General features: G+C 58.7%; 1 protein-coding gene across 1 annotated transcript in view; it reads left to right on the forward strand.

Moving 5' to 3' along the window:
• The window catches only part of LOC116951984 (zinc finger SWIM domain-containing protein 5-like), a 100,131-nt gene extending 79,009 nt beyond the window's left edge, over positions 1-21,122 (forward strand). Inside the window, 16 exon segments of the mRNA XM_076073970.1 lie at positions 116-472; positions 1,183-1,331; positions 2,753-2,903; positions 7,679-7,843; positions 8,641-8,811; positions 9,261-9,407; positions 9,900-10,078; positions 11,167-11,277; positions 11,883-11,986; positions 12,409-12,543; positions 13,164-13,321; positions 15,077-15,240; positions 16,138-16,219; positions 16,856-17,035; positions 17,038-17,567; positions 17,710-21,122. Of these exon segments, the coding sequence (XP_075930085.1) occupies positions 116-472; positions 1,183-1,331; positions 2,753-2,903; positions 7,679-7,843; positions 8,641-8,811; positions 9,261-9,407; positions 9,900-10,078; positions 11,167-11,277; positions 11,883-11,986; positions 12,409-12,543; positions 13,164-13,321; positions 15,077-15,240; positions 16,138-16,219; positions 16,856-17,035; positions 17,038-17,567; positions 17,710-17,955 (3,029 nt within the window). The 3' untranslated portion in view covers positions 17,956-21,122.
• Positions 21,123-21,985: the final 863 nt, after the last annotated feature.

Consider the following 21,985-nt stretch of genomic DNA (forward strand, 5'->3'; position numbering starts at 1 on the left):
CCGTCGCAATCGATTTTTCCAGGTTCAACATATATTTCGCAGACGAAAATAAATTCAATGAAACAATAAACCCTGTGGCCCCCCCCCACCCCCCACTCCCCTTCTCTCTCGCCAGGCTTCCACCTGAGCGGCACGGTGACGGAACCGGCGTCGCAGTCGGAGCCGGAGCGCGTTTACAGCGTCGCCATCAGCTTCGACCGCTGCAAGATCACGTCTGTGTGCTGCGGCTGCGGCGAGCGCGACATCGTCTACTGCGCCCACGTCGCCGCGCTCTCGCTCTACCGCATCCGGCGCGCCGAGCGCGTCCGCCTGCGCCTGCCCATCTCGGAGACGCTGTCGCAGCTGAGCCGCGACCAGCTCCAGAAGCTTTGCCAGTACCTGATAGCGGCGCACCACACCGAGGTGCTGCCCACAGCGCAGAGGCTCGCCGACGAGATCCTCTCGGCTGACTCCGAGATCAACCAGCTGCACGGTGAGAGCCGTCGGGGGCGGTGGGCGCGGCGTGGGGGGACCGGGGTGGCGGGGGAGCGCCGGCATCGGCGGAATCGGGTTGAGCGGCGAGATTCGGGATGCGTTTGCCGGGTTCGGCGATGTGGGCGGTGACGTGTTGGCCGGCGATGCTGGATTGGTGATGGGGCGTTAACCGGGTATGCGGTGAGATGCTGCTCGCATTGTTGGATCGGCGATGCCTGGGTCATTATCTGCGATAACCGGATGCAAGGTGAGACGCTAGATCATTGGCGCTGAATCGGCGATACAGATGGACTGGATGCATGGTGGGACGCTGGTAGCGATGCCAAATTGGTGAATCCGGAATGGTGATACAGACTTGCCGGATACAGAGGGAGATGTTGGTAGTGATGCCAGACCATTGATTCCAGATCGGCGATACGGCTATTTTCTTGGGTGCATGGTGGGACCCCGGTAGTGATGCCAGATGGGTGAAACAGGGTTTGCCGGGTTGATATGGTGGGACGCTGGCAGTTTCGGCGTAAACAATCGTATCGGTCAACGCGGCTGGCCAGGGTGCTTGTGGCCAGGAAAACCGAACCCCGCTCTCCCGCGTTCGGGGAGACCAGTTGTATTTTCGTAGCCGGCACGGGCACACGGTTGTGCTCTCACGCGGCGGTTTTGCGTGTTCACGTTTTGACGTAGTGGTCTCCCCCCGCGTGGTTGCTCCAGGCGCTCCGGACCCCACGGCGGGCGCGAGCGTGGACGACGTGAACTGCTGGCACCTGGACGAGGAGCAGGTGCAGGAGCAGGTGAAGCAGTTCCTGTCACAGGGCGGTTACTACGGCTCCGGCAAGCAGCTCAACTCCATGTTCGCCAAGGTGCGTGCGTGCGTGCGTTCCTCCCTCGCTCCCTCCTAGTTGTTCTTCCCTCCGTCCGTCTGACTGTCCGTTGCTCCATCCCTACATTCGTCTGTCCGGCTGTCCATATCGAGGGATTTGCAGCGCTCATCCGCTCCCCCGCTGCTCATCGTTTGGTTTCTCTCTCGGGGGAGTTAACGCGAGTGTTCGACCGGAGGGCATTCTCAACGAGTCTCATTTCATACGTCGGTGTCGCCAAATATCTAGACAATTTAACTTGATTAGGCGCTTTCGTGACTGCAGGAATTACTCTTTGGTTTCGGAAGAAATAAAAAATAAAATTATATAATAGCATACGACGTTTCGATCGCAACACAAGCAATCATCATCAGGTAGAGGAAACACATAACCGCAGATATATATACAGACCTTAAGTAGGGGGAATTAACACAGATATACCAGGGCATACAGAGAGACGGAACATCACACTAAATCAAACAGGGTTTAGCAAAATTTAGAAACTATATAAAGCAAGACAAACGGTCGGTTAAAACACAACGCATGGTTTGGTTGAATACGCTGTTTCAAAGATTGTTAAATTGTTAAGTGTGAAATTTAAGATAGTGATAGAATACTTACCGTAGAGAGACCTTTGGGGGGGAGACACGCGCACAGTTAAGGAGTAAAGTAAATCTGTCCCGAGGCTTTAAGAAGGCCAGCGATGTAGGAGGGCTCAGGCTCATAGACAATGGGACACAAATTTGCATGATATAAGTTGTCAGGCACACAGTTGTCAGGCACACACAGAGAGTGGGCGCAGCAGCGCACACTTAGAGGTCCCCAGGCAGACAACCATAGGTAGTTTCCAAATTTTGCTAAACCCTGTTTGATTTAGTGTGATGTTCCGTCTCTCTGTATCCCCTGGTATATCTGTGTTAATTCCCCCTACTTAAGGTCTGTATATATATCTGCAGTTATGTGTTTCCTCTACCTGATGATGATTGCTTGTGTTGCGATCGAAACGTCGTATGCTATTATAAAATTTTATTTTTTATTATTTCTACGTGACTTTACCGAAAAAACCGAAGAGTGATCTAGACAATTTGCCTACCCTCAACATCTCGCTTGCCTTTCAACATTCCTCTCCTCCTCTTCCGCTGGTTGCGCCGCTAAACCAAATCTGTTTTTCGCGTTCGCCCGCCATGTGACAACTTTTCTTGGTTAACCCCGTCGCCGGCGGTTGGAGGGTTCCAGTAGCATGTTGACATTGTACGCTGCACGATGATCTAACCTCAAAATAAAATTTTTAAAAACAACAATTGTGTGACCCACCGGAACCGTTTTTTGACATTTAAAATATTTTTTTCTTCTCTCGCTCCCCTTGCTTGTCCTCTCACTCGCTCTCCCTCGACCCCCTCCGCTCACCCTCCTCTGCCCGCAAGGTGCGGGAGATGCTGAAGATGCGGGACTCGAACGGGGCGAGAATGCTGACGCTCATCACGGAGCAGTTCATGGCCGACCCGCGGCTGGGGCTGTGGCGGCAGCAGGGGACGACCATGACGGACAAGTGCCGGCAACTGTGGGACGAGCTTGGTGAGACGCCGCCGCCGCGCCTGACCATTTACCGGGCAGCCGCTATCCCCCCCCCCCCCTCCCCCGCCCGGGTCCTCGCCCGGTTAATGCCTGTTTCTCCGGCTCGCGATGTTGCGTCCGTTGGATTGCCACTTTCGTTTTGACCTGCAGCCGAGCACCGGACTCGCCACATCTCGATCGCCCTTTGTGCCGTCCGCCCTGCGGCAGACGCCGCTACCGCCACCCTTACCCCCCCCCCCCTCACCAACCCACCACCGAATGTAATCCGGTTACTTTAGCGATCGATTCCTATTCAGCGGATAGTCGGTTCCATCGCTCGACTAATCGGATAACAGGAAAATAGTCTCAACTCTGTACCCGCGTGCGCCGCTGGACGGGAGGTGATGGGGCGGAATTTGATGACATCATCGACATCATCGGCCGCAGCTCCGATTGGCTCTCCGTATGGTGCGAAAGAAGTTCAACAGACAGACGTACTTACATCGCGCCGGGCGTGCCTTGTAGGGGGGAGGCAGGATTCGGGCGCGGGCGTGATGTTTAAAGCGGGCCCTGAGGAATTGACCCACAAAAGGTTGTTGATTAAATTAATCCACTGCAAAAATTAACCACAACACACAGCCTTTAACAGGGAATCGAGCTTGCGACAGGCGGGCGGTCGGCAAGCCTGTTGTGACCGCTGGACCAGGGAGCCGCTCGGATATGTGTTGACCGGTCAACTCCGGCCAGCGGCCATCGTGGGAGGGGCGGGTGCGTTGGAGCAGCAAATTGATTGCTCGTGAATCGCGCGAGGCCCTTTGGACGCCACTGGCAGAACCGGCGGCTCCCGTCCGCCCTTCTTCGCGACCTTGGCCGCGGCCGCGCGCCACCGTTATATGTACACACACGAATATTTAGTAATTTATCCCCAATTTTATTCCGATATCGCCGTCCGCCGGCGCCGCGTGGCGAGACGAAGCATCCGTTGGGGATCTCCGCGAGAGATCTCCCGCGGAGTTCCCGAACGGAGGCGGATATGACGGAGCTACTTCCGAGATCCCTCGCTTCAAGTCCTCTCCCTCCGGTCCCCGCAGTAGGTGGCAGTGCTGCGTCATGGCATGCTGATCCACTGCTGGATGATTGGGGCGTCACCATGCTGGGGCAGTCCCGACCGGTGGGGGCGCGGGGAGAGCGAACGCGTTGGGAGCGTGGCGAGTGCAGTACAACATTGGTGGTGGTGGTGGGGGGGGGTGGGGGTGGCGAGCGATGCATCATCGTGAGCCGGAAGTATTTGACACCTCCGTTCTGAAGTTCATGGAAAGGGTTAAGTATCGGGAGTCCTGACGCATCCATTGCAGAAAGGTTACGGGGAGAGCAGCAAGAAAGGTTGAAAATTATAATTTAGGCTCCTTTCATTGCGCGTGTCCACAACGGTTAGTAAACATCACGCGGAGAGAGAGCGCGAGAGAGGGGGAAGGCGCGGGGGGGGGGGGAGACTGCCACGTACAGCGGGAAAAAGTCTTTGCATAGCAATTGCTCCGTATTAATTTGGCGAATTCAAATTTCAGCCCGGACGGCGTTGCCGAGATTGACATCTCATTTCCAAAAGAGGCCTCCGGAAAATTGCCAACGAAACACTGCCCCCTCCCCCCCCCCCCCCCCCCCATTCGCTCTCAAGAAATAAATAAATAAATATGTGCCTACCGCGAGATAAACAAACGGGAACCGGCAGCCAGCGCGCGGCGATGCGAATCGCCGCGTCACGTCCCGGCGGTGTTTCGCGAGCCTCTGCCTTGCTCGGAGAGTCTGCAAGGGGCAGTGCAGCGGTTGGGACGGATGGACCGCGTCGGTCTCTGAGTGGCGTCGCACTCCAGAGGAGGAGGTGCCCTCCGCAGGGGATTGTTTCGGCCTCGTCTTCCACGCGGGTGTCACCTGCCACTACTGGCGGGTCGGATTCCTCCAGCGTAAATAAATATTCTGATTCTGGTGCCGGTCCGCCTTTGCAAGAGGCGGGAGAGATGCCCCCCAAGCTTGCGCGGTCGCCACGCGACCCGCCGATCATGGGCCGACTGTGGTGGCGGGCACCGATTTAGACAAACTTCCCCCACGGTTTCATCCGCCGCGTCACAGGGAGATGGAGTCGAACCGGCGATCCTCTGGATCGCAAGTCCAGCTCGCTCGCTCACTCGCCACGCTGCCACCACCACCCACCCCCCCCCCCCCCCCATCGCAACGCGGCGATCACGTGCCCCGTGCTTCTGCGCGACGTTCGGAAGCTTCGCCGGGTTAAGTCCATGAACCGTCAGGAAGCCGCCGCAGCAAATGCGTTGCGTTTCAAAGTGACTGACCTTGTCGGATTTCTTGATGACGTGCGAGGGTCCGGGTTAATGGGCGGCCTTGCAAATTTAAATGCGTCGGCTCTTTTCCCCCGCCCCCCCCACCCCCCCCCCCCGCCATCCAAATGAATAAATAACGCCGCAAAATCTTTGACGCGTCAAAAAAAATCTTGAAACGACGTTTCAAATCTAAATAATCTCGGCTCTGTTCCCCCCCCCTCCCCCCCCCCCACCGCCGTTCAGTGTTTTGACAGAGCGGTCGGTCGGCAAATCTCTTGAGGCCGGGCTCGGCTCTACCGCCACTTCTTAGAAAAGAAAAAAAATTCAAATTAATCGAACGACCTCCGAATGCTCCTACGCAGCTTTCCTCGGCCGTGCTTAATAGGCACTCGCTAAGCACTCACCCTGACGGTCCGTGAGGTTATAATGGGGGGGCGGGATCTATGTCTCGTGCGTGTGTGTGTCTGTCAGTGCGGGGGGGAGGCGTGGTTGCGGAGTGTTTAGCTCTAATACCAATATCCTCCATTCGCCACGAAGTGACGGTGACATCACCACGGCGCCTGTGCCAGGCTAGGTGCACTTTGAGGCTACCACGTGAAGTGTCGAAGGCTCTCTGGCAGCAGGTCACGGGACAGACCCCGGCAGGTGCCACGAGTTGACTTATTGAGATGACTCGCAGGTTCACCAGCTTTGCCCCCCTACTCTGCCAACTCCCCCTCCGCTCCCTCAGCCGCCCCCCGTTCCGGACGTGCGTCCGGAGCGCCCGGAACGGAGCGGCACGGATGCGAGGGCCGTGCGACTGGCACCGTCGATCAATGCGATTTGAATCGGGCAGTGGAGAGAGGACCCCCGCCCACCGCCCACCGCCCACCGCCCACCCCCTCGTTATCCATCCGTTTAATTAGAACGCTGAACCTGACAAGCAGCGCTTGCCCCCCTCCCGCCTCCCCTGCCCCCCCCCCACCCTCTCTCTACCCCGAGCCAACCACTGAGGACGTTGATGCCGCCCGTACCCCCCCCCCCCTCCACCCCCTGCCACCACCTCCTCCCTCGTCTCGCCCTGCTCATCCGCCAGACAACTATCGCCGGGCGTCCGGGAAGGGATTTGATTTTTTTTTTAATCCTCTCTGCTCGATCGAGAAATGTTGTCGGCGTTGTGGTTTTTCTTTATTTTTAAACCCCGGCCCCGAGATGGATGACGGTTTCATGGGGTCTGATCTCGACTACCGTGGCGTCCGGCGCAGCCCTCTGACATTTGCTGTTGAACGCCCCCCCCCCACCCCACACGGCTCCCCCACCCTCCTACCCTCCCACCCTCCCACCCTCCTACCCTCCCACCCTCCCACCCTCCTACCCTCCCACCCTCCCACCCTCCTACCCTCCTACCCTCCCACTCACCACCCCTTACCCACCCTACACGGCCCCCCACCCTCCTACCGCCCACTCCGCCACCCTCCCCACACAGCCCTCCCATCCTCCCACCCTCCCACCTCCCACTCCCCACCCCACCCCCCCCCAACCCCTCCACAGCCCCCCCCACTGCCCCCCACCACCCGTTGAAGTACACGGCTGAACTTCCCGGGCCACCCGGTTTTAATGGTTTGCAGTTTGCGAGCTGAGTGAAGCAACGATTCGCTGTGCCGGGAAGTGGTGCGGTGGACTATGTGGTCGCCATCGTCGTTATTGTCATTATTATTATTTACTCGGTTGGTGGTTGCCGACACGCTCCGACCTGGCTACAAGCAAATCTCGAGGAGTCGTCACGCGGCCCGAGCCGACCCTCACTCGCTTTCCCTTGACCCCTGCCTCTTGACCCCCTGACCTCTGACCATTCCGCCCCCCAACCCAAGATCTCAGCGGCTGCCGGCTCTGCACCCTGAACTATGATCCCCACGTGGCTACTCGAAGAAAATATTTAAAAACTATTAAAACTCTTTATTTTACCGGGTAAGGCCCACTGAGCTGTACTACAGCTCTCTTTCAGAAGCAACCTGGCCACAAATGATTGCTCAAGGAAGTGGCTTATCACGTGGAAATATTTAACACACGTTGATTTTTTTAATTTTGTGGGAAAAAAATCCACGTGACCACGGGGAGAGAGACACGCAAACTCCAAATATACAAGGGTCGGGATCAAACCCACATCCTCCTGTACACCAGGAGAGGTAGTTAACATCTCGTCACCGTGGCATCCTATTTGGATCGATACATGATTACGTGCCAAATCCAGACAACCTGACCCCGGTCCGTCCGTCTGTGTCTCTTCACGTGTGACCCGCGTGCCAGGTTCTCGGCGCCCTGACCCACTCCGGCCTGCCCCCCCCAAGAATCGACGAATCATCGCGTTCATGATCGTGACACCCTTTCTCTGGGCGCTGACCTTCCGACACATTGACCAACTGACCGTGACCTCCTCCCCCCCCACCCTCCCTCCCTCCCTCCCTCCCGACCCCTGTGCCGCAGGCGCCCTGTGGACGTGCGTGGTGCTGAACCCGCACTGCCGCCTGCAGGAGAAGTCCGGTTGGCTGCGGCTGTTGCGGCGTTGGCACGAGGTGGATGTGTGTCCCCTGGAGGACGGTAGCGGCGTCGGCGACCTGCCCAGCGTGTCGCCCTCGCACCACAGCCGAGGTGCGGTCAGCATCGTCAGTTCGTCCGTCTGTCTGGACGTTTGTCCGGATGGATATCACTCTTTTCTGTATCGTCTCGTCTGCACCGTGTTCATCGACCACACTCGCCTACTCATCCACCCATTCACTCACCCACCCACTCACCCACCCACCCACCCACACACTCGCTTAAACACTCAACAACAACAACCGCCATCCGCCACTAAGTTGCGGTCACGTCACCACAGCGCTTGTGCCAGGCTATGTGCACTTTTAAGACCGCGTGAAGTGTTGAACGCCGACTGGCAGAGGGTCACGGGACAGACCCAGGTGCCATGGGTTGTGACTGACTGACTCACTTAACCACTCCCTCACCCACTCACTCACCTACCCACTTACCCACTCGCTCAGTAACTCACCACACTGTAGGTCACAACAGCTGTCTTTCGTCTTCTTCCCTCTGCTCCGCTTTGGAATTCCTTCCTCCCAGCCTCTTCTCTTTTTTTCCCCAAGTTTCCATAACCTTGCTCAGTTCAAGGAACGTGTATACATCATGTATATATTCAACTTCAGTGGTGCTGTTGGTTGCTTGGCGTTTGGCGTTTTCAACTTTTGTGCTTGCAGTCACTGACCCTGATTTAAAAACCAAAAAAAAAAGATTGATCCACTGCTGGATGAAGCCCTCGGTTCGATTTTCCCGGCATCTCATCAGCGACGTGACACACTACGAGACATCATCGGTGAAACTTTGCTGTTTGCGCTGACCACTTGACCTCTTGATGACCTCTTGACCCCTCGCCCCCCCCCCCCCCTGCGCAGACCCCTTGTCCAGGGGCCGGAGGACAGTGTTCTCGCGAGCGGTGGACGCGTGCGGCCTGCACTGGCAGGACGGCCACCTCCAGCGCATCCTGGGCAACCCCGGTTACCACGGCAACTGTCGCCACGCCGACGACCCCCTCTTTGACCCCCGAGGACGACCCCTGTGGAACGGTGAGGCGGCGGTCCTGCTCGCCGACTGTGGAATGGGATTTTTAGTCAGTGCTGTCATCTCCCTGCCCCAGACTCGATGCCTTCCTCCTCTGCCTAAGACCCGTAGACTCACACAGACCCCTAGACCCTCATAGGGACCTGTTGACTCGCACAGAGACCTATGATTTACTGTCTATAAAACCACCTCTCTATGACTTCAGATGCTGTCACATGTACACAGTGTACAAATCCACACAGCGTTCTGTCATCACTTTAACCCGGCATTTCCTCCCTCCCCCGTGTCCCCTTTTCACGCCCCTGTCTCTCCACGAAACCCCCGTGTGACCCCTGTGTCTCCCAATCACCCTCCCGTGTTCCCTCCCCCTGTGTTTCCCCGTGTGTCCCCCCCTCCCCACCTTGTTTCTCCATGTTCCCTCCACCCCCCCCCCGCCCCCCCCCCCGCGGAGTAGAGCACGTGCCCACGGCGTGTGCCCGCGTGGACGCGCTGCGCTCGCACGGCTACCCCAAGGAGGCGCTGCGTCTCGCCGTCGCCATCGTCAGCACGCTGCGCTTGCAGCAGCAGCGCCAGCACAAGCTGTACAGGCGGCAGGAGAAAGGTGGGCCTGCCCGCTGACGTGTCCACACGCGTCAGTGGCAGCAGCAGTAACAGCAGCAGTAACAACAGCGGCAGCAGCAGCAGCAGCAGCGACAGCCACCGTCTGCCCACTGAAAAATGCATTTAGATTGTATTATTTGGCTTCTGCTATAAATTTCCACATTATAAACCACTTTGTTCAGCCATCATCTTTGGCCAGGTCCCTTCTGAAAAACAAGCCAATAGCTCAGTGGGCCTTACCTGGTAAAAAAATCATTTTAGTTGTGTTTGTGTGTTTTTTGTTTGCCTTTCCTATACTTTGCACTGCTATCGTACTTTTGTACTGTTTGTTGTAAATTTCTGATCTGCCCCGACTGGACATCTGAAAAAGAGCTTTATAACTTATCGGATTCCTCCTCCAGTATAAATAAATATTCTGATTCTGAGTGGCGGTGACATCACCTCGTGATCGCACCACGCCCCACCAACCCCGCTCGCCGCTCCCTCCCCGCAGAGATCCTGCAGAAGGGCACGACGTCCGTGACGAGCGTGGAGGGGTGGGTGGGACATCCCCTCGATCCCATCGGCTGCCTCTTCACCACGCTCACCGAGGGAGCCGTCGGCTCGTCGCACAGCAGCGGCGTCCAAGACGAGCGGTCAGCGCCGGCCCTCCCCATTCACCCCACCCCCCCCGTGCTCCCCCTTCATCACCCCACCCAACCCCTACCCCAGGGGACAGCCACACCGCTCCATCGCCACCACCAACAGCGCCGTTGCTGCCAACACCGCCATCATCACCGTCACCACTACCATTACTAACACCGCCACCACCATTTCACCAACACTGTCACCACCAAAGACAAAGACGCCCCCCCCCGCCCCCCCCCCGTATAGCCTTAACAGACTTTTGGAGGCAAGTGCTTTCAGCGAGCGCCTGTGAAAGGCCGGAATGGCACACGAAGGGTTGAGTGGCCAGGGGCCACTTTTTACACGCGGCACCAGGTACTCATTTTGAGGCTGGGTCCGACCTAGGGGAAGCCCAGGACCGGTTCAGATAGTCGTCACTTGTGTTGGCCATGAGCACGGATCGAACTCGGGCAGCCGGGTTCGTAGCGTAGCGCGCTAACCGCTGAACTATGCACACACACAGACACACACACGCACGCATGCACCAGCTTCCTCTCCAAGCGGGATGTCCGCGGCATGTCACGCGTTGACCGGTGCGGCGTGCGAGCTCGCCAACCCAGTCACCACCACAACTTTCATTAACACCACACCATTGTCACCAACACTGTCACAACCACCGACACCGACACTGCCGCTGCTGCCTAAATTCCATCTACGATATCTGTATATCTGACGTTTGTTGATGGTCGCATGACAGCGATTTAATTAATTCAGACAAAAGATAATGACTGCGACGGCGATGACGATCACGACGATGATAATCGCACCCCCCATGCCTCCACCCGCGCGCAATGTCTCACAACCGGACGCACGCGGCAGAGACCTCGAACCCCAGACAGGCGACAGACGACAACCGGCGACAGACGCCAACCGGCGACGCCAACGATCACTCCCGCCCCTCCGTCCGTCCGCAGACCCCCTGGGTGGGGACCCCAAGGGGATCGACGGCCTGCACGGCGGGGGACCCCTCGGAGCCTGCGTGCCCCTGGGAGGGGGTGAGCGGATTCTTCGGCCCCCCACCGCCCTCCTCGGGCCCGTCCCTGCCGCTGTCGGCCGCCGCGGCCGCGGGCTCGGACGCGTGGCCCTGGTGGGAGGGCGTGGGCGGCGTGTCGCCCGACTCGTGCCTCGCACTGGCCGTCGAGGTGGCCCTGCTCGGCCTCGGCCAGCAGAGGACGATGCCCGAGGGCCTCTACGCCCAGGAGAAGGTGGGGCGCTGCCGCCACTGCTGCCACCCTACTCATCCGTCTGCTGTTGCCCTCTGCTACTTGCCCCCCTGTGTCTCCTTACCCCCTTCAGTATCTCCTGCTGTCTCTTGTTGGCCAACCCCCACTGCCTCCTCTTGGGTCTATTGCTGCCCTCCTGCATCCACTGCTGCTGCAGCTGCTGCTGCTGCCCCCATGGCTCCTGGTTGCTCGGTGTTCTTCCCGGCAGTGTGTCTCTGCCGCATAGTGTGACGATGAACGACGAGGTGTAGGTTATGAGCGCGTGTGTGTTGAGAGACCCCTGACCCTTCGGAGAATCGTTTTGTGTTACTTGGTGACCGCATGTGATGATTGGCTTTCCGGATAGACTGAAATATGTTTTTTTAGACCTGGCGAGAGCCCAGCGAGAGCGGTGGTCGGTCACTGCTCTTGAAGTCTCGTTCACCGCTCACTCGCGTACCACCCCTGACATCACATCTCCAGCCTAATGACCCTTGAACTACACCTCGCCAACGTTACAAGATTGCTGACCCTTAAAATTCCCGCCCCTGGCCTAGGACTTGTAGTTTGCCGCCCGCTCACCTCACGCTTCCCCTGACCCCGTGCAGGTGGGGCGGCAGGAGGAGCAGCTGCTGGCTCGACTGGGCGACCTGCAGCTCACGCCGGCGCTCATCGGCGTGCTTCGCCGCCAGGCCACGCTGCTGCTGCAGGGTTCGTGCTGCCCACAGTCACAGCCCTCGTCCCACGGAGTGATGATGATGATGACGACGACGACGTCATTGTTGATGACGTTGATGATGTTGATTGTTCGACGGCGACGACGATGACAATGATGATGGCGAAGATGTCAGGAGTGTTGATGATATTGCTGGCAATGACGGTGCCGATGATGATTATGCGGACGTCGGTGATGATGATCATGAGTGATGACAGCGTTGCCAACGACGACGATACCCCATGGTAATGACAGTGACCACCTCCGTATGATTACGATATCTGTTGTGCTATCAGTAACGATGATAGCGACGATGACGACGACGACGACAACGATGATGTTGTCCACGACGATGTCGGAAACCGACGATGACGACGCTGACGATGGCGTTTTGGCGACGACCGCGTGCGCGAGCAGGCGGGGCCGTACAGCGGGCTGGGCGAGGTGGTGCACCGCGAGAGCGTGCCCATGCACACCTTCGCCAAGTTCCTCTTCACCGCGCTGCTGCCGCACGACTCGGAGCTCACCTACCGCGTCGCCCTGCGCGCCATGCGGTGAGACGCCGCCGGGAACGTCAGCAAAGTTCGCCGCCGCCACCGCCGTCGAACGCAGCGACCGCCGACGGCGCCAACGTCGCCAAAACATTGCCACAAGCGTCAAAACACAATCGCCGCTGACATCGACACCATCACCGCAAACGTCATCACCACCACCGCCACCGCGAACATTGCCACCATCACGACTATGACCAACATTCCAAACACCACTACCACCACCATCATCACCACCACCAAAGACAAAGGCCCCCCGTATAGCCTTAACAGACTTTTGGGGCAAGTGCTGTTAGCGAGCATCTGTGAAGGCCGGCACGGCACACGAGGGGGTGGGTGGCCAGCACCACACCCCCGACCGCCTTTGTCTCCCTCGTGGCGATGTTCACACATCGCACCAGGTACTCATTTAAGGCTGAATCGACCTAGGGGAGGCCCACGACCGGTTCAGGTAATCATCACTGGTGTAGAGCGAGCGCGGGTTTCTAAATCGGGTAACACTGGTTTCCAGCGCAGTGCGCCAACCTTTGCACCACCACCACCACCACCACTACTGCCGTCACCGCCAGCGTCGTCATCACCACCACGATCGCCGCGGTAACGCTGTGGCGCTGCCCCCTCAGGCTGCCGGTGCTGGAGTCATCGGCGGGCCCCGGCGAGGCGTCTCACCCGTACCACATCCCTTCGGTGGTGCCCAACCGCTACCCGCGCTGGTTCACGCTGGCGCACATTGAGTCGCAGCAGTGCGAGCTCGCCTCCACCATGCTCACCGCCGCCAAGGGTACGGCACCCACGCAGCACCGGCGCAGCCGCCGGTATGGCATGCGCCGCTTGCGCGTCTGCGCGTTGAACTTCTTTCGCCGTGCGGATCAGAGGTCCGGGTCCGGGGGCGGGGGGGGAAGGACAACGAACTGAAACACACAAAGCAGTTCGAAGGAAATTCGTTTTTAATGGAGACTTACTGGGGCACGATACACCCTCGCATCGCTACGACACACACTGGCACAGCGCGCCAGCCCGCTGTGCCCACCCGCTCTCCGCAGCTCAAACCCGCACGCACGCGCACTCACGCGGACGGACGCACGCTGCGCACGCACACATACACACACACAAAGATGAAGATCCCCCATATGGCATTTGCACACTGTTGGGGCAAGTGCTCTTAGCGAGCACCTCTGAAGGCCGGCACGGCACACGGGGGGGGGGGGGGGGGGGGGTGGGTGGCCAGCACCACGCCCGGCGCCTTTGTCTCCTTGATGAAAATGTTGACACAGCACCGGGTACTCATTTGAGGCTGAGTCAACCTAGGGGAGAGGCTCAGGACCGATTCAGATAATCGTCACCGGTGTTGGCCGTGAGCAGGAATCGAACTCGATGGTGGGTTCGTAGTGCAGCGTAGCGCTGACCGCTGAACCATGCACACACACGGACGCACGCACGCACTAGCTTCCTCGCGGCATGTTGCGCGTTGACCGGTGCGGCGTGCGAGCTCACGGGTTACGCTCCAGTCCTGGTGGTTTGGGGGGACTGGTGGGGGGGGGGGGGGGAGCGGCGGGGGGGGGGGGGCACCTTCCATCACGCGGTATTTTTGTCCCCTTTTACCGCCGTTGGCACGTGGTTTTTTGTGTTGCGCGATTCGGAAGCCACTCGTCCACTTTCACCGTCCGGCAGACCGTCATTTTGGTTGGCGGAACCCGGATGCTCGCACGCACGCACACACATGCGCTGACGCACGCTCTCGCACACACGCACGCTCTAACCAAGCATGCACGAGCACACTTGGTTTGGCATTCACTTTTACGAGACGCGTTCCACGCATTGGGGTTTATTTGTTGTCCTTGGTTTTGTTATTTTTCCACTTCGTTCGCTCCCTTCCCGAGTTCCTTTTGGCGACAGCGGCACGGAGGGTGGGGGGGGGGGGGGGGGGCTTCATCCAGCAGTGGATATTCCACTCTCGCACGGGATGATGACAGCGGCGGCAGTGTGTCCACGAGCCGAGACGCCAGTGATGTCTGCTAGCCACGAGAAGGCTTGAGGAGAGTTTGTCAAGTTCCAGGGGGTCCGGCAACCTCTCAGAGAAGAATAAGAGGCAGAGCCATTTGTTTTTGTCTTTCACCAATCTAGTTATGAGAGCCGCATCACACGCAGCAGGGCTCCTTGTACACAAAACATACCAGCTGACGACAAACACAATCTGACTTAAATCAACAAAGCAGGCGATGGAATAATCTGTCGTAGATTTTGTCGTCGCCAAGACATCCACAGTGACCCCGTTCCCTGCCATATTTAATCAATTAGCTTTACGTTAAATTACGTTTAAGATTTGCTTTTATATGTTTTTTCATTCAGCGGCTGCCCGCAAGGGGGGGTGGGGGGGGGGCAGCCAAGAGCCGCAAGGGGGGGCAGCTAAACAGCCGCAATGTTGGCTCCGGACCCGCAGGTTTGCCGACCCCTGGATCTAGTTTTTGCCCTTCGTATTTCACCACCTCTTTTTTTCCCCCCTCCTTCCTCTCCTCGTCTCGTCGTCCGCCCGCAGGGGACGTGATAAGACTGCGAGCCGTGCTGGACTCCATACAGAAGCACATCCACTCGTCGTCCCACCTCTTCAAGCTGGCTCAGGACGCGTTCAAGATCGGAACTCCGGCCGACGGGCTGCCTGACATCACGCTGCTCAACGTGGCACTCGAACTGGGCCTACAGGTCTCGCCCATCACCCCGTGACCCACCAACCCCCGTCACCCCCTCCACCCCCACAGCTTTGAGATTGCCGGGTGGTTTGGGGGGGACATTATGCAACATTTATTTAGATTTCCACATGATAAGCCACTTTGTTGAGCTATCGTTCGTGGCCAGGTCGCTTCTGAATATGAAGCTAATAGCTCAGTGGGCCTTACCTGGTAACATAAAAAATGTTCTTCTTTGGTTCTTTCGGTAAAGTCACGTAGAATGAGAATAAAATAATAAATTGATAAATTAAAATAACACAATAATATTCTCACGACGTTTCGGCCACAACACAAGTGGCCTTCATCAGGTGAAGGGACGAGACTGTCTGGAGGACAGCGCTGGAGTGAATCGAAATAAATATTGTTACCTGGTAAAATAAAAATTTGGACAACTCTCCAGTATGCGACCGTCATCATCCAGAACCGACAGTACAACATATATAACAAATACTAAGGAGACATCACTGGATGATCGACTCCGCTGCTCCTGACGGGGTTGTCTGGCTTGACCGGCTGAATGTGAAATCGTAATTGTTGCTCTGCATCTACATCAGCAGCCGCACGAAACAAGAAGATTGTAACGGCCCCTGTCAGGGTCACTTGTGAGCCTCTTTGATATCGGCGAGTGCCCAAAGCACTCGGCACCCGAATATGGTCGCAGTGGAGATCAAAAGCCAAGGCACAGCGGTGCCATTGTGGCCATGCAAGCCGAACTATAGACCATATCGTGAACGCGTAGAGACGCGTAGAGACCCATAGAGATACACAGAGATACATTAAAGCCGAGGCACAGCGGGTGCGACTTGTGGCCATGCTGCCCAAACTCGTGAGTCGCCCGTGACGCAGGGATCGCCACGCCGCGCGTGTGCAGGTGATGCGGATGACGCTGTCCACGCTGAACTGGCGCCGGAGGGAGATGGTGCGATGGCTCGTCACTTGCGCCACGGAAGTCGGTGAGTTTGCGGCGTCGCCGGTTCTGCCCCCCCCCCCCGTTCCCCCCCCCACCTCGTCCTTCGCCAAACCCGCTTGCCAATCGTCGTTGTCGCCGCCTCCATGCCATCACCGGGATCTACCCGGTGCTGGGATGAAGGCCTCCCCCGAGCCGTCGTTCCCATTGCTGGCGGCGGGGGAATCGCTTAGAGAGATTCCCCCGCTTGGCGAGCTCACTCCACGTGCCGCTTCGCCTTCACGGGGCCGACGCACTCACGTCACGAACACCGGCCACCTGAGTTCCATTTCCCGTCAGTGGCGGAGTGACAGCCAGGCCGCTTCTGGGTCGCTGTGTCACCGATTCACAACGGAGCAGCCTGGGTGAAGGTAACGGTCAGACAATGACCCCCGCCCCCCTTTCGACTGGCACTCCGTGTGGAGGCCCCTCGTCCATCAGTGGATTGACTAAGGGCTGTAAATTGTTATTATGACTACACTGTCATTGTACAGCGATGATGCACAGTTGGGGTTGCTAAGTTAGCGAGGTCAGCACGGCCGCCTTTGTCTCCCCTGTGCTGATGTCCCTCCCTATCCACCTTCGCTCTCTCTCCCTCTCTCTGTCACCGGTGGGGTGGCGGCGGGGGGGGGGGGGGGTACAGGCGTGTGCGCGCTGGTGAGCATCATGCAGAGCTGGTACACCCTCTTCACCCCGACGGAGGCCACCAGCCTGGTGGCCACCAGCGTGCTCTCGCCGCCCACGGCGCTGCGCCTCAGCCTGGACTATGGTCAGCGCGAGGAGCTGGCGCAGTGCGCCCGCACGCTGGCGCTGCAGTGCGCCATGAAGACCCGCAGAGTTGCGCGCTCTCCGCGCTGACGCTGTGCGAGAAGGACCCCGTCGCCTTCGAGACCGCCTACCAGATCGTCCTCGACGCCGCCAGCGCCGGCTCCGTGGGCGGCGGCGGCGGCGGCATCGGCATCGGCGTGGGGATTGGCGGCGGCGCCGGCGGCGGCGGCGGCGGCGGCGGCGGCTCCGGCATGGGCCACGCGCAGCTCTTCACGGTGGCACGCTACATGGAGCATCGCGGGTACCCGCTGCGCGCCTACAAGCTCGCCAGCCTCGCCATGGCGCAGCTGAGCCTGGCGTACAACCAGGACACGCACCCGGCCATCAACGACGTGCTGTGGGCCTGCGCGCTCAGCCACTCGCTGGGCAAGCAGGAGCTCGCCGCCATGATCCCGCTCGTGGTCAAGGGCGTGCAGTGCGCCACCGTGCTGTCCGACATCCTGCGCCGCTGCGCCGCCAGCCTCCCGGGCTTGCCCTCGCCGGGGGGGCTCGGCGCCGCCATGCGGGGGCGGGCCGCGGCCGCGGCGGCCGCGGCCGCGGCCGCCGCGGCCGCGTCGGCCGCGGGGGAAGTCCGGCGGCGGGGGCGGCGGGGCGGGCGGGGGCGGCGCTTCGGCGTCGTCGACGGCGGCCGCGGCGGCGTCGGTGGCGGCCGCGGCGGCGGCGGACAAGGGCGGCCCGCTGCGGCAGCTGCTGGACGCGACGCTGGCGGCGTACGTGAGCACGGCGCACTCGCGGCTCACGCACATCTCGCCGCGCCACTACGGGGAGTTCGTCGAGTTCCTGGGCAAGGCGCGGGAGGCGTTCCTGCTGGCGCCCGACGGCCACGCGCAGTTCGCGCAGTTCCTCGACGGCCTCAAACAGACGTACAAGGGCAAGAAGAAGCTCATGCTGCTGGTGCGCGAGCGCTTCGGCTGACGCCGGCGTTTGGCGGCGATCGGCGGCAGCCGGGTTCCTTCCTTGACCCCTCGGCCCCCCCCCCCTCCGCCGTGTCGGAGCGGCCAGGGGGCGACGGCCGTGCTGCGAGGATGAGGAGGAGGAGGAGGGCGATGATCGTGCGTGTGGGACGACCTGAAGACTCACTGTTTACATGTACAGATCAATGATGACGCACCGGTGATGGTGTTTGGCGGAGCAACTCTGAAGCCTATACATATATATAAATGTTATATATACCCCCACACGTAGCTTGCACGCTCCGGTAAAGTATTTTTTACTTTTGGTTCATGTTTTTTGTTGTTGTTGGTTGCCGATCTCTCCCGGGACGCGGCGAAGCAAACTTGACGGCGCCAATGCCGGCGCCAAAGCGGCGCCGCCGTCGACGCCGCTGTAACGACGGTCCACCGCCGTTGCCTCTTCTTGGTTTTTGTTTTGTCCACGTTTTGTTTTTGTTCTTCCTCCCCTCTGGCACTGAAATCACGTTTAATGCTGACACGGGGCCCAGGCGACATTCCTGATTTCCGAGCGCAAGTCCGGACCCCTCCGATGATGATGATGATGACGACGACGATGGCAATGACGGGGGCGGTGGACGCCGATCTCCGTACCACCGCTCGCTCGTTTGGCTCGCTCGCCCGCCCGCCCGCCCGCTCAACGTGCGCGAGGATTTGGAGCAAACAGCGTGGCCCTAACCGGACCAGGCCTCTTGGCGTATAAATCGCGAGGCAGCGGAATCGTTTTAAAAAAAAAAAACGACAAAAAGTGACGAAACGAACTCAAAAAACGAACCCCGGCACCCAAACCCCGTCCTCCTACCTGCATAGGATGCAAACCTTAACCACGCTGCTTTGTTTACAAGTGCAGGTGTGGTGTCGTGACTTCACAGCGGATTGTTAGCCGCCCGTCGCTCTCCTTACGCTCCGGTTCAAAATCGCGACGTCGCACACCACAGAGAGAGAGAAGCACCGCGGGAGCACGAGAGAGAGCGGCGCGCGGGGCTACCGCCACTCCGCGTCGCGGCGTTACCGCACCACGATGATGATGACGACGACGACGATGATGGTGGTGACGCGGCGTTACCGCACCACAATGATGACGACGACGATGGTGGTGACGCGCGTTACCGCACCACAATTATGACGACGATGGTGGTGGTGTGACGCGGCGTTACCGCACCGCGATGATGACGACGACGACGATGGTGGTGGTGGTGACGCGGCGTTACCGCACCACGATGATGACGACGATGGTGGTGGTGGTGACACTGCGTTACCGCACCGCGATGATGATGATGACGACGATGATGGTGGTGACGCGGCGTTACCCACACCACGATGATGACGACGATGGTCGTGGTGGTGACACTGCGTTACCGCACCACGATGATGACGACGACGACGATGGTGGTGGTGACGCGGCGTTACCGCACCGCGACGACGTGCGGCGATGACGCCGATGATGGTGGCAAGGCGCCAAGCGTAGATCATGGGAAACACTACTGGGCGATCCATTTCTAGACACCCCGCTGATTTCCTTTTCACTGAACCCCCCCCCCCCCCCCCAACTTTCTTTGCGACGGATATCATGGAAGCGAGATGGTTCCGTATCATTGGGGGGAGGGCGGGCGAGCGTCGGGAGATTTCTGGCAAGCGGATATTGAGGTTCGATGGGAGACGCGTCGAGCCTTCGAGCGAGGGGTGACGGTTTCCCCGTCGGCATCTCCCGATTTGCGTCGGCGGGGGTACCTGTGAATGGATCGCTCCGCGCGAATGATTCGGGCGCGGTAACGGTCCGCGGAAACACAGTATTTGAGTGATGTTGAATAAACGCGGCGACGACGACGACAATGACGACGACAATAATGATGACGACTCTCGGCCTGTGACTCCGACGGACGGCGTGCTCGAACCGCAAAGATAATTCTGATCTTTTCGAAATCTCAGAGGACTGTGGAGGTGAGACTCCGGCGCTCTGCGGCAGTGCAGTCCCTCGGTAGCGCTCGCCGCTCTCCTTCCACCTCGCCCGGAGTCGCTCGGCCCCGTCGGTTTTTGGAGGTCGCGAGTTCAATCACCCCCCCCACCCCCAAACTCGGCCCATCGTGACTCGCTTGGGTCAATGAAATAAAGAACCGCCCTGCGCGGGAAGTCGACAGCGATTGGTTTTTGGATATATATACGGGCCCCCGGCCATGGGGCCGTGGAATTTCCAGCGCTGATTTCCACCGCCCCCACCAAAGACGAAAGCGACGCTTTTGACCTTTGACATTTTCACGCGGGCACTGGGCTCCGCTCGAGAGGGAGTGAGAATCGTTCCGCCAAATTCTGACCACGACCGCCACCCCCCCCTCCCACCGACTTCCCAGAGAGGTCCAAGCCGATCGTCGCTCGGCCTTTCGTCTGTGCCGTCATCTTCATTACTTTCTCCTCCTCTCCTTCGCCGCTGCTTTTCATAATTTATCGTTCTCATCGTCGTCACTCACCACGGTTGTTGCTGCCGTTGTTGTCACCACGAGCATCTCTCTCAACTCTCCGCGGGTGTCACGCGTTGCTGCTCCCTTCGCTGTGTACGTCCCCCACTCCCGTTTCATCGTTTCCTTACTTTCTTCGCCACCTCATCGTTCCTCTTCGTCTGCGTTGGTGCGTACTTTCGCGCTTATCGTCAACAAGTTTTTATTTTTTGCGTTGCGCGTTTGGGGTTCTTTCAAAACCGACTGCCGGCGTTCGCGTGCCTGTCCAACGCTTCACCCTTGTCGTTTAACTTCGTCCACCTCGTTCTGCCCTCCCCCCCCCGCCACCTCGTCATTCCTCCCGTCCGCCACCTCGTCATTCCTCCCGTCCGCCTCCGCGTCTTCTCACTTGTCGTTTTGCGACCTTCCGCGCGCGCGCGCGAACCACGCTTTGTACCCCTCCCCCCCCCCGCCCACCTCAGCCGGCAGCAGCACCGGGACACGCGACGATGAAAGGGGACCTCGCACGGTCTCCCACCCAGCAGAAGTTCTCTCTGCCTCGTCGCTCTTGTCTCGCGACAGGAGCGACAGGAAAGCGACAGGAGAGCGACAGAAAAAGCGACGGAAAAGCGACAGAAAAGCGGACCTTCGTTTCATTCGCGCTTCTCCCGCGTTCCGTTCGGCGGTCCCGCGTCCGCATCGCAAAACGCCGTTTCCTGCCGCGAAGCTCTCACTCTCTCTCTCGCTCTCTCTCGCTCCTGTTTACCTCCCGGGGGGAGGGGGCAGGGGTGTGGGGGGGGTAGTAGGAGCCCCCCCCCCAGCCCCCCCCCTCCCCACCACCACCCACCCTCGCTCGCCGGCACAAATCTCCGCGGGCGTTGCGTGGCGTCCGCGTCGAAGATCCGTCTCCACGGGGGGCAAAGCGGGCGAGCGCCATGGGGGTCGCGACCGACGGCGCGGTCGATTGATCGACTTTATAACACAAAACCAAATGTGCGTGGCGTCAGCGGCGACGACGATTATGATGATTATGATGACGACGATGGACGACGACGGACGACGGATGATGATGATATTAATAAGCAAAAATACCTCCTGTTAACATTATAGAAGGCTTTAAAAAGAAAAAGAGAATAATTCCTATCTCCATTTGCCTGACTTGAAGCTTACAGCAGCAATGCGTAACAAACAAAATAAAGATGTTACCTCCGAGAGATGGCGTACGCCGATTGATGTGTGTGCCACGGCGCCGGACAACAACAACAACAACATAATATATAGAGAAAAAACTTAAAAAAACAGAAATATCGGGTCACACGCGCAGAGTTGTAATCTTTGAACGGTGATTAAACACACGCGCACACACAAAAAAAAAACGGCGAAAAACTAACAACAAACAAAAAAAACGTAAAAAAAAATTGTCGGAAAAAAAAATACAAAAAAAAACACTCAAAAAAAATGTCATCTTCAAATGTAAACCACAAGACACGCGGCACCACGAACCGTTATAACACATCAACTAGGCGTCATTGAGAAGTACACTCTCAGGGAAAGCCAGTGTGC

This window comes from Petromyzon marinus, chromosome 44 (assembly GCF_048934315.1).
Source record: "Petromyzon marinus isolate PM22_M1 ecotype Great Lakes invasive population chromosome 44, UKy_Petmar_22M1.pri1.0, whole genome shotgun sequence".
NCBI lineage: Eukaryota > Metazoa > Chordata > Hyperoartia > Petromyzontiformes > Petromyzontidae > Petromyzon > Petromyzon marinus.